Raw genomic sequence first — 11998 nt, forward strand, 5'->3', positions numbered from 1 at the left:
TTCAGGCATCACCCAAGTAGCAATTTGGTAATACAGTACTAAAATGTGAGCAGGAAAGAGCATCGGCCATACATCTAAAATATCTTGTACCGATCACGCTTAAAAAGCAAGCAAAGAATTCATGTGACAGAGCAAAAGAAAGCCTTTATACAGAATGTCGAAGGTGTGCACAATGCTCAAATTTGCACACAATTTGTCTTTGATCTTAACATACACATACACACACGGAACAGAAAAAAAAAAATGTAAGCGATGCATGCATTTTGTAAAGTCATAAAGACCACACTTTCTATCTTGCTTCCAGAATTACACAATTTTCAGTCTCCACTTGACATCCCCCCCCCCTCCCTCTGAAAAATAAACGTCAGAAAAGAACTGCACATCACGAGTGTGAACAAGGACCCCATGCTTATTTTGTGACCATCCCGAGTCCGGCCATTCAGTCTTTCCAGTGGCCATAGTGCTCATGCTGCAGTAGCCAACAGCAAAAGGCAGTACGAAAAGGAACAATCTCTCACGTGCATGGACAATGTGTAAGTAGAGGTTTCTAACCAAGAGAAAAAATTTTTCTCGACACATTGGAAAACTAAATGTGGTTCAAAGATCAAGCTCGTAGTCGCAAGAACAACACTTTGCAGGTACGAACACATAGCAAAATACACTACACTCTCAATGAACTCTCTTGACACCGATCACTCAGCTGACTACTTATTAGCAATATATACACACTTACACATGGATATGTACACATACAGTAATGTATACATACATGTATTCACACAGTTCAAGGGCAGTCAGAAAATGTTGTGTATATATGTACATATATATGTAAACATATATATATTTATATATTTTTGTATAATATGCACGTATATTCTGATGCACTGAAATCCCTATATAAACTCAATTGCATGCACATTAAAACAAGGTCCAATTTAGCTAGAGCATGCAAAAAACAGGGCAACACATTGTTAGAGAGCCTCAACTGACTATCCACAGTGTTTAGCAGCCTACGTTATTGTTCCAGGATAGGATTCACTCCTAGTTGTAAAGCAGCATGAAACAGATACAGTTTACAGTTTACTTACCCCTCCATGCCTCCCTGCTCGACAATGCTTATGCATGTATTTGTGTAAACGGTTTCCAATGAGCAAGCATGTCAATTTATAAATACTGCAACCAGACCCTATTAGCACCCCGTTTAATGCCAGGAAAGGCCTTCACCACATGCATACATATATATAAAAATTCTTGCGTGTGTTGACATTGTTTGTTGAGCGAAACATGCCTAATGGCACTGTTCCTTCAAAAAAACTGGGCCCTGGGAAAGGGTAGCTGCAGTAATTCAAGGTTGGCAGATATTAGACCTGCTGCATGCCTATCCCAGAACAACCTGCTTGCATAAAATGTTTTTCTACATGCAATACTCTTCCCTCAGTGAAACAAAATGAACTACAAGCAAAAAAGACAAACAGGAGAATTTCATTTTTGCAGTGTGCAAAGAAAGGACTATGCACGTGCTGACCCAGTAAGGTGTAAAGAAAAAAGGAAAGTGGTAAAAACAAGCTGTGTAGCGTGCATAGTGAGAGGCTAGCACATTTTTGCCAGCCAGAAACTGACTCAAGAAAATGTTACACTAAATGGGCAGGTGAAAATGCAACAATCATCACAGCACAAGCTTCGCTCAAAAGCTCTTGGTTTCACACATGCATTCGTGTACATCTCTAAGCCACTCCTCTCATCCACATGGTGCCCCAAAATGAAAGTATAAGCAAAATATTAAAGACTGCTCACTCAAAAACACATCAGTGCAAGGAAAACAAAATGTACACACGCAACAGCCTTTCTAAACAGCACGCCATAGTCTCCACTGCACCTGCAACCATCGGAGCAAGGATGCTGGTACACTACCTACATGGTTGGGAGCCAGTGATGAAGACCAGTGCAAGCTTGCAGCCAAGAGCTTTCCACAAGGAAGATATTTAGCATCAATAGGTACCAATGAACAAGGATAGTGAAACCAAGAGCCCTTTTGTAAACACCGCAAAACCAGCATAGATCAAACGCGCATCATTTTACCCGTGCCAGTAGAAAGCGCCAAAAACCAACTCTGCACGCAGATAAAAAAACACTAGCAAAGCCATGCGAAAACCAGCGATTCCATAATTGAGGTGCACTGCCGACAATACCCATCAAGATCCTGCCCTGCCCCGGTCAGCAGCAACAGAGTGGAGTCCGTGAAGCATGCATTTCAGTAAGAATGACGAGACAGCAGAAGAACACCAAAAGAGAAGAGCATGTCGACATTTTCTTGACATTTCTGCGAAGTGACACTCCATGTAGAAGAGTTCCTTGCAGCATGTACACGACGCCAACGACGCACCGGTGACAGAGGAGGCAAGGGGTCCAGCGTGGGAGAAGTTAACGTCAATGCCTCAAGCCAGCGCTACCTCCGTGGCTGCTGGAAACCATTGGATCCCTGGTCAGGACCCCGGGGTTGCCGAATGGGAACCTGGTGCAGGTCGCTCACCACATGGTTCAAAACACTTACACCAGCCGACCTGCACACACAAACACACGCACAATACGTCTAGGCGCCTCCTTGCAAAGTAATAGCATGCATATTGTGTAGCATGTACAGCACACAGAATGTCAATGATGAGTTCAGAAAGTACCTTCATTTGAGCTACTTAGGTTACAAAGGCTGGCTGTTATGACACTAGTGTAAATAACTGGGTTATATATATAAAAAAAATACTTGTGCAAAAAACCACGCTGACAATCAACTAACTTTTGCTGTCAGAGGATCTGCAATGACCAAATCTGCTATGCTAGTGGATTCACCACTGCTTACTGCTTATGTTAGAGATAAGTGCCAGAAACCCACATACTACAACTTGACGAAAGCTCTCATATCAGGGTAAAAGCATACCTCAGCACAAAAACAACATTCTCACCAAACAGCAAAACCAAGATTTATGCAATTTCCTGCTCATACAATGCAGTCACTGCCTCCTATACAAGTGCTTGGTAGCATCTTCAATATTATAAACCAATTTGCTGACCTGTCACATGAGCGATCTCTATGCCCACTATATAGAAATATCCTGATAATGATAGAGGGGCAATAATCGGCATGCACGGCCTTTCAAAAGCATTCATGTTTCACCTAGTGCAGCAGTTGAAGGGTGCTTCTCGTACTCAGTCGAAGGAGCAGGCAGACCAGATTTTAGCCGTGGGTTCTTATCATGTACAGCTCGTTAGAGAGCATGGACAGCCACATGGATTGTGAACTGACCAGAGATGAACAGCCATAACAGACGATTTGGGGTCATGTAAGGCATACAAAAACCACAGTATGACTGCTACTTCATTTTAATTCACAACTTTTGCCTGCCGAAGAGCTGGAATCACAAAAAATGAGGAAGAAGTACACTTATCTCAGCTTTTATTTATTTATTTTTTCACACAGCCACCTTTTGGCTGTTGGAACTAAACCGACACAAGAAAAAAAATTCAATTATAAATTAGTTAACTGGCGTAGAGCTACGTAGTGGTTGCAAATATTTTCTTCCGCATAATTTTTGAAAAAGCAAGAATTTGGTCCATATATTCATTTAAAAGGCAACTGAGATGCAGCAACACAATGCATAATAAAAATTGTGTCGATTCTTAAATCTGACAGTCAGTGCAAGTGTAATGTTATAGTCAAAATCAAAATTACTTGTGAACAAACTGACCTAGCCTACAATTTATATTATAAGAAGGAGGTTTCATTTGCTTTTAGTTTTTGTATTTTTGTTTGCCATATGAGAGCAACAATGCTCTCAAGGGCCTGTAACCTTTCAACCGGTATTTTCTAACCAACATCGAGTTAATTCCACAAGGTGCAATGGTCACTGCAAAGGACCGTGCAGTATCGGCTGACTTCCATTGGTGGCCGCTGACTTAATGGGCATACAACCAGTTGATGTGACAAAGATATTAAATGGAAACTGCCTATATGTAAATACTGAACAAGAGCACGTGCATCCGTAGTGACTACTTCAGTCTATAAACAATAGAAAACTCCGAAAGGCTAGCTTGTGCTACCTATAGAGCTGCACTGAGGTATGTAGAGGATTTCAAAACAAAAACGAGTGGCAAGAGCCTGCTTGAAGCAATTAGGATGACTCTGAATGCAACAAGTCAAATGGATCACATAGCAAGAAGTCAAATAATTCTGATAAACGATCTCAATGTAGTGGAAACACAAGTGACAGAAAAAATAATTTGCTGATAACCAACATTTTAAAACTATTACACAGGTCATAGCAAACTCCATATTTACAATTTTATCACTGCAGGGGCTGGTATGAATACATGTTAAATGCACAATTTGCCTTCAGAGTGCTGCCCACCATACTCAATGCTGCACGGGCGCAAAATAAAATGTGCTTAGAGACAAGTCAAGAAGCTATGCATAGTGTACAAGTGGTGACTGCAAACAAACAGAAACGCATACGATATCTATACAGTTTACAGACCATCTTCTGGTAATTACGCACAGCCGATCGAAATGGACGCAGTCATGCAAAATATACCATATCACAGACGTGCAATAGACGGATACGTGGTGGTACCACTCCCGATCGCCCTTACTTTTCCTTCTGGTTGTCGTCTTCGCTGCGGGCCGAACCTAGTATTCGCAGCCTTGCTTCGGCGTACTCAGCCTCCCGCTGCTGCAGGCTTTTGACCGGTTGACGATTGGGCGATTTCTCGGAACCGGTACCGTTGAGGCTGCTGCCAGATCGGTTCGCGTCGGGCGGCCGCTTCAGGATTTTCACAGCCGGCGCGTACGGCGTCCGAACACTGTCTTCGAGAAGCACACGCGGCATCGCCGCTAATTCGCCGACACCGGTCCCACCGCCACTCGCAGGAGCGTCCGTGTGGTTACTGAAACACGGAATAGACACCCAACGTTTTTAGACGCCTGCACGGAACGAATCTCGAACTACGCTAGAATCAGCGACAGGCCTGGCAGGTGCGTTGGGCGGAACACGCAAAAAAGAAAACGAGTTACGGAGGACGCCTTAAGATGGCTAAGTGGATATCAAGACGGTATATGTTATCAGAAGGACGCGGCAAGCACGAAGCCGTTCGGCTGTGCCAGTGAGAACTCAACAGCTACACGAAACAAGGGCACAGCTGGAACTCTGTGTAACAATACGCACAAAAAGCAACCTGTAGAACTTTCAAAGCACTCGCGACGTTTGCACCGTCTAGCCTACACTACGAGAAGACTGTTGTCAGCAACATGAACACTGTTACACGTACTGGGCGCTTTGAAGGAAACTCCTTCTAGAAATCGACAGGTTGGGTAAGCTTCCCATAAGCTCGAGAACAAGAGCAACCGCGACAGGAGAAACGTCAAGTAAACTGACCTGTTTGCGGAGTTTGTTTTCACCTTTAACCTTTCCAACTTCTTCTCCAGCACCTGATTGGACATGACAACACATGTTAGAGTTCCAGCGACGCGCACAGGACACAAGTGCGAGCAGCAAGCACAGAGGCGATCTTAATAGGGAGTTTGTTTTCTCGTGCAAGGCGAAACGGGCCGAGCTAAATGAATCGTACAGGAAAGCTCAGTGGAGAAACATAAGCCTAACCGTTAGGGCTATAACCTTCGTCGATTCAACCTGGCCAACCGGAGACCACAACACGACTTGCATAATACCTGCAGTTAACGTAAATGTGCTGCGAAAGCTACACAAACTATATCAGCCTGAAGACTTACGCCATTTTCCACCATATCCTCCCAGTCGTCGCAAATATCGTCCGAAATGTCGTCTGCCATAACTGTGAACTAATAAAAATAAAGCGACCGACGCGACGTCTATGGCCCTTTCACGGCAACTCGCGCAAAGTAGTTTCGTGTTGAGGTCATTCAAAAATAGCAGCGCTTGCGCCAGTTTGGCTAGCAGATCAATCTAGCCCACGTGGGCAACAGGAAAATATCTCTCTAATTCCATGCTGCTTCAATCTGATTGCCATATTTGGAGCTAGCGAAACAGCGTATGCTGAATGAAAAAAATAATAAACTACATGCCCTTTCACACCCGCGCACGAAACGCGCTCGTGCGCGATCCCCAATATTCCAAGCCTCCGCGCCACTGAACTGTAGGATGACTCAGAAGTTGGCACGCGCAGGATTCCTTCAAAAGCGCAACGCGACGCTTACTGCAATACCTGTTAACGAAATGGTAAGCTTAGTTTCATCCTCCGACAGTATCAGCTACGTTTTTGGCGGAGTACCGCCGACGTCGCAAAACAGACAGGTAGCAGCGATCCACAGACCATCTGACTACAAATGTAGGCCACAGCGCCTCGAGGTGGTTACGGTAAACCGTACCAGCGAAGCTACTATATTATTAAAAATCGACGGAGGTTATGACACGACGCCATACTTACCTTAATTACAGTACAGTGGAAGACCTAAATGCTAGAGCAAGTATGGCAGGTTTGGTATGGCAGTGCCGACTTTGTGAAGCACACGTACGGCAGTGTCGACTTTGTGAAGCACACAAACGTGGCTTGAAAGAAGAGACAACTTTTGTAACGTTTTTTTATTCCCCTTTTTATAGATCAATATACCTCTTTAGAATATACAACGACTGGCACAAAGACTGCATAGAAACTTGCCCCCAACTAGGACCCTCACCCAAGCCGCCGTTTGGGTGGCATCAGGGACGCTCCGTCGAAACTCTTCTCGCTCTCATCACCATTCTGCACACAGCAACACGACATGGCTTCCCCGCCCAAAATGAGAAAGGTTCCAGACAGCCACACTTAATCTCACAATATTTTTTTTGTCTTGCAGGTGCTAAAAATGGTTGTGACTGCATGTTTCGAATGCACATGTAACCTTGATGTGGGGGAAAACAAAGTTGTAGAGCAAAGGTCCCCCACAAAGCAAGTCTGAACAGTTAAAAGAGGGCAGGTATGAGTAACTAGTGCTACTTGTACCGACTTGATCGGTGCTGTAAACATTGCACACAATGTGAAACGTCGAAAACATAGTATAAAAAAAAAAAAAAAAATACAGCATACACGCATCATGTAAAACGTACCAAGCACAGTGAAAACAGGTTTCTTTATGACGAGCGTAATTCTGCCACACCTAAACGTCCAAGGTTGGAAGTGGTAAGGAAAGTGTACAGAAGCAACAGAAAATACTACTAGCTCTTCTGTACACCCGAGAACGAAAGACAGCAGGCGCCCCACCCCCCTAAAAAAAATGCAGGGTTTAAAGGGCGTCTGAGCTTGGTTTCTGTGTTTGCACCAGACAAACTTGAGCATTGCCTTACACAACTTGTGCCTGTTTTCCAAACACTCATGCCATATAAACTACACACACACAAAAAAGCAAAAGCTGGGAGAGTTTTCGAATGTTGACTACTATTTTTATAAAGAAGTTCTTTTGTACCTGCTGAGTTTTCAGAGACTGCGCAGAAGAACAAAACAATCCGAGTTGCTTGAACTACAGAATGAGACAGCAAGCTGTGCAGCTAGATTAACTGCAGTCACATGAAAATCGAAGGGGCCAACACCAAGCTAAACAGCAGCAACGCAACTTTCCTCCAAAAAGGACGTAGAAAGACAAGAATGCCTCAATTTATTAGGCGAGAAAAAAGGAGGCTAGAAGCATTTAAGAAAAACAAAGGAACGAAATCAAGGGCTACAGAAATGACTGCAACAAATGAGAGAGAGTTACAAACTCTAAGAGCATAACAGTCTGTCACGGCCACTTGATTTTGTTCATGCAGTAATTATAGAACAGAAACAATGGATATCCTAGGCATCACAATTACTCTTTGCAGCCTTCAGCTAAAAGGGCTCTTCTCAGAAGAGGACATGAGAAAAGCATTGATCTTTGTTTTGTCCGCTGATCAGAAGAAGAAAAGAGAATCATTCACGAAAGGTTGCAGTTAATAATATAATAATAATAAACGTCTCAGCAGTACAGGAAGCACAAAGACTGACTCAGCATTTTAATTAGTACTCGACCACGAGACAAAATGAGAAAGGGGGGGGGGGGGGGGGTGACACATGACAACACAGCATTCACACTTACACCATTTACACACACACACACGCACACACCTTGACAACACAGGTTAAACGAGAAAAAAAAATAAAAGACCATGATAATGAGCAAACTAAGAGTTCTTGAACAGCCAGGAGCAGCAATACCAGCTGCTTTAGTTTAATCAACAAATGAAGGACAGACAACCTGGTGTATAAGCCAGCTGCAACAAACCCTTTTCCCATGTTTCTGAGTTCAACGTTAACAGAAGAGGAATGAAATACGTCTACAGCACAGTATGGCGACACAGTCCATTGAAGTAATCGCAATATACAGTCTTTTTAACAATGCCACAGCGTATAATCATAACTAAAGGAAGTTAACAAATCAGTGAAAATTCAACATACAATATTTTTAAGCATGGAAAAGAAAAAAAAAAAGTGAAGTAACATGCAAGAACAAGAACTCTCCTCAATGGGCAGGGTTCGAAAATTTGGATGGCTTATTCAGTAATTAAATTAATACTAAGAGGCAAGCCTAGGCAAAGCGGAAAAAAAAAAAATGGTGCAGCAGTCGCAACCTTTCCAGTTCATGACAATGCACAGGAGAGACTTCTCCCCTGCTCACAAGAACAGGAAAGAAAGGAATGGGTGACAGAAAAAAAAAAAAAAGAAAAAAAAAAAAAAAAGGAGAGCCTGTTTGCAACTCCAGCATGTGCTCAGATTTCAAAATACGTAATTAAAAAAAAAAGTAGAAATAAAGGGAAAAGAACGTGGAACTGCTTTCAACTCTCTTGGAAAAACTGATGCAGGTGCTCAAAGCAATGCGTCCGGCAAATACGACACTACGAAAAACTGATGCAGGTGCTCAAAGCAATGCGTCCGGCAAATACGACACTACGGTCAACCAGTACCTGGCAGGCCATTTACGAGAAAAAAAAAGTGCAGGACGGTTCCATAAGAATAAAAGGGGGAACTAAGACACATCAGCTTGAAAAGAAGTCTTCCATGGCTGGTCCAGAACAGCTCTCACACCCCACGCCACAGCAGCAGTTAGCAGGCGGCAAGAAGGAAGACCCAATTTTGGATGTGGACAGACAATGCAGCGCGCATTGGAAGTGCAGGAAGAGGAAACCACATTAAATTGAAGGGGCCAGTGTCGTGGAAGTATAAAGGAGAGGGGGCTGCCACAGAGGGGAAAGGAAGGGTGGAACCACAGCAGCTGCCTAGCGACGCGAGGGCCCCCAGGGCACAGGCTTGGCCGGCGCAGAGTCCAGCGCAGGTCCGCCGCCGAACGAGGGGAACTCCTGAGTGCTCGTGGTGTCGGGAGCTCGCTGTTCCCAGGGCCCACCACGCACAACGAAGCCCTCGCTCGACGGGGACGTCTCGTTCCAGCCTTGAGAGTTGTTGCTGCCACCGCCGCTGTTGTTGTTGTGGCTCTGGCGAGACTGGTGGTAGCTCTCTTGGTCCACAATGTCTTCCAACTGGTTATCAATGAGAGAAAGACAGCAATGCAACAGAGCATTAGTTTTAAGGTTTGTAGCCACAGCACAATTCACAGTATTCCCCGCCAGCGAAGTCGCGGGAAATTAGGCACGAAATAACCAAGAACCATGTCGAGCATTGTTAGCGGCATCAGTGATGCACGGAGAATAAAAAGATTCAAAGCTTTAAACTGCCTCAATTCTATAATCAAATTCAGGAAGCAGCGAAGAAGTAGCGGTAAAAGTGAAACCTGAAATCAGTTGCCGGGGCATCTGAAAGGTTCAAGAATGATTCTTGTTCTGAGGCACCAGGCACCCCACCCTAGATAAGCTCGACTCACGTGTTCGTCTTCGAACTGCTTGAGGTAGTCAAGGGCATCCTCGACACCTTCCTCTGCGCCTGTGACCTGCACCAGGTCCTTGTTGGGGTCCTCTGGCCGCGGGAACTTGATCTCCACCTTGTGCTGCTCCATCAGGCGCCGGATGTTGCGACCCTTGGCCCCAATCAGTCGGGAGTGCACCCGGTGATCGATTTCTATTTCCTTGGTCACCATATCCTCCTGCACCAGCAAAACATGTTCATTATGCAGGTGGCCCAAGGGAAAATTCAGGGAGAAAAACAAATTTAAAAAACAAACATACCCAGCCATCATGTTTTGCAAGCTACTTTGTGAGAATGAGCAGCCCTTTTCAAAGCACTAGTACTAATTAGTGATAATAAGAAGCAAATGAGGCAAGAACCTTCAAGGTCCATTAAGAACGCAGCAAGAACCACTTAAAAAAAAAATGTAATTCTCCCTCTTCATCAGCGCATGAGAAGAAAGACGAGAAGAGCACAAGAGCAAGAAGGGCGACAGGATGGCACAGAAGACAGAACCACTTTTTCAGGGAAACAAAACTTTCTGCTTTCAATTTCTAACCGCGTTGGCAAGCATGTGGGCAAACAAGTTTGCGCCTTTTTGGAATAAGGAATAGCTCTGTGTTCAGTCTCGTCAAGTGCATTGCGCTCAGCCTTTTCGTGCTCTGGATCCAGTAAGCATGGGAACGAACCAACTATACCCAAACAGCAAGGGTTCATCTGTGGCGCTACACAATTTGTACGCAAGTCAAGTTGTGCCAGTCGCACATGCAACCAAATTGAGCAGATAGATTTAATGACTCAAGAAAACAGTGCTGCGCAGTACTGACGTCACCATTGGTGACATTGGTGCTTCAAGCTTGTATTCAGCCTCACAGACCACAAACACGACATGGTATCACCCAGTTGTTTGAAGCTACCGTATTCATGCGAATCTAAGACTGCCACGAATGTAAGACGACCCCCTCAATTAACAACAATGAATAAGAAAAAAATTTTTTTTTTCTCCTTTATTGCAACAAACGAGTGCACCGACCATCACTCACTGTCACTGCTGCTGCTGGCCTCTGTCACTATCATCCCACAACATGTCATCTTCCGTGCCGTTGAGGTTGTTGGAAATTCCGCATTTCTTGAATGTGCGGACGACCATTTCATCTGGAATAGCGCGACAAGCGTCCAGGATCCACCGCGCGAGCTGGGACAACGATGCTCGCTTTAACCTTCCGGTAGGCGTAAGTGCGGGTCCTCCTTGCTCCATCCACTCACAGTAATATTTACGAACATTGTCCTTCAGAGGCTTGTTCAGACAGACATCTAAAGGTTGCAGCTGCGAGGTCATCCCTCCTGGGATGACGACGAGGTCACACCGGTTGTCTGCCATTAAAGCCTTGCTAGCGTCAGTGGTGTGCCCCTTGAACGCGTCCAGAACCAGCATCGAACGTGGCCTCAGCAGCGCTCCTGGACGACGGAACCAAACGGTGTGGAGCCAGTCGTTGAACATCTCCGCGGTCATCCACCCCTTTTCATTGCAGCGGATGATGACACCAGCAGGAAAGTCTTCCTTTTTTGGCAATGTCTTCCGATTGAAGATAATGTAGGGGGGAAGCCTTCTACCATCCGCAGTACAAGCTAACATTACAGTCACTCGTTGCTTTTCATTTCCCGTCGTCTGAATTTTCACGCCTTTAGAGCCAGTTTTTTTAACAGTGTAGTTGACCGGCATGTCAAAATGCATCGGTGTTTGATCTGCGTTGCCTACTTGCCCCAGGCTGTAGCCGTGTTGGCGTCACAGCCCGATGACGTACCGCTGAAATGAAACTAACTTCTCTTTGAAGTCTTCCGGAAGCCTTTGACAGACTGAAGTTCGGCGGCGGAGCGAGAATCCCGCGTGGTTCATAAAACGCTTCACCCAGCCTTTGCTAGCTTTGAAAATTGTGCGACTAATCCCACGCTCACGGGCCAATTTCCTGGCTTTCATCTGTATCATCTCGACGGTGACGGCGACACATCTGTTCCGGAGATCATTCACATACCGAGCCAAGTCTTTCTCGAGCTCTGCATGGCGCCTGCGTTGTGGTCCCGTAAAGGC

The 11998-nt window shown here is 44.9% G+C and overlaps 2 protein-coding genes across 3 annotated transcripts in view; both read right to left on the reverse strand.

Annotated features, from left to right (window-relative positions):
* Positions 1–129: 129 nt before the first annotated feature.
* Positions 130–5933, reverse strand: LOC146196485 (SUZ RNA-binding domain-containing-like). 2 transcript variants are annotated; one of them, XM_084598226.1, is made up of 4 exons: positions 5777–5933; positions 5424–5476; positions 4642–4935; positions 130–2561 (listed from the first exon to the last, which is right to left on the reverse strand). In XM_084598226.1, exons 1-4 carry the CDS (start codon positions 5834–5836, stop codon positions 2447–2449), a joined length of 522 nt encoding a protein of 173 aa, XP_084454352.1. In that variant the 5' UTR covers positions 5837–5933; the 3' UTR covers positions 130–2446. The 2 variants fall into 2 exon arrangements, with proteins under 2 accessions (XP_084454352.1, XP_084454351.1); XM_084598225.1 differs by lacking the exon at positions 5777–5933 and adding an exon at positions 5649–5726.
* Positions 5934–6587: 654 nt separating this feature from the next.
* Positions 6588–11998, reverse strand: part of Dp1 (satellite-binding protein 1 Dp1) — a 42107-nt gene continuing 36696 nt past the window's right edge. The window contains exons 15-16 of the mRNA XM_084598222.1: positions 9890–10108; positions 6588–9548 (exon numbers count right to left, since the gene is read on the reverse strand). Coding sequence (XP_084454348.1) covers positions 9291–9548; positions 9890–10108 — 477 coding nt within the window. The 3' untranslated portion in view covers positions 6588–9290. The remainder of the gene's footprint in view (positions 9549–9889; positions 10109–11998) is intronic.

This window comes from Amblyomma maculatum, chromosome 3 (genome assembly GCF_055883805.1).
Source record: "Amblyomma maculatum isolate TAMU_Amacu chromosome 3, ASM5588380v1, whole genome shotgun sequence".
Taxonomy (NCBI): domain Eukaryota; kingdom Metazoa; phylum Arthropoda; class Arachnida; order Ixodida; family Ixodidae; genus Amblyomma; species Amblyomma maculatum.

Excerpts from the sequence above, each read along its gene's own strand:
- LOC146196485 (XM_084598225.1), bottom strand. The coding sequence starts at position 5,711 with ATGCAAGTCGTGTTGTGGTCTCCGGTTGGCCAGGTTGAATCGACGAAG. Across the intron at positions 4,936-5,423 it reads AAAACAAACTCCGCAAACAG|TAACCACACGGACGCTCCTG; the intron begins GTCAGTTTACTT and ends TCCGTGTTTCAG. Across the intron at positions 2,562-4,641 it reads GACGACAACCAGAAGGAAAA|GTCGGCTGGTGTAAGTGTTT; the intron begins GTAAGGGCGATC and ends TTGTGTGTGCAG.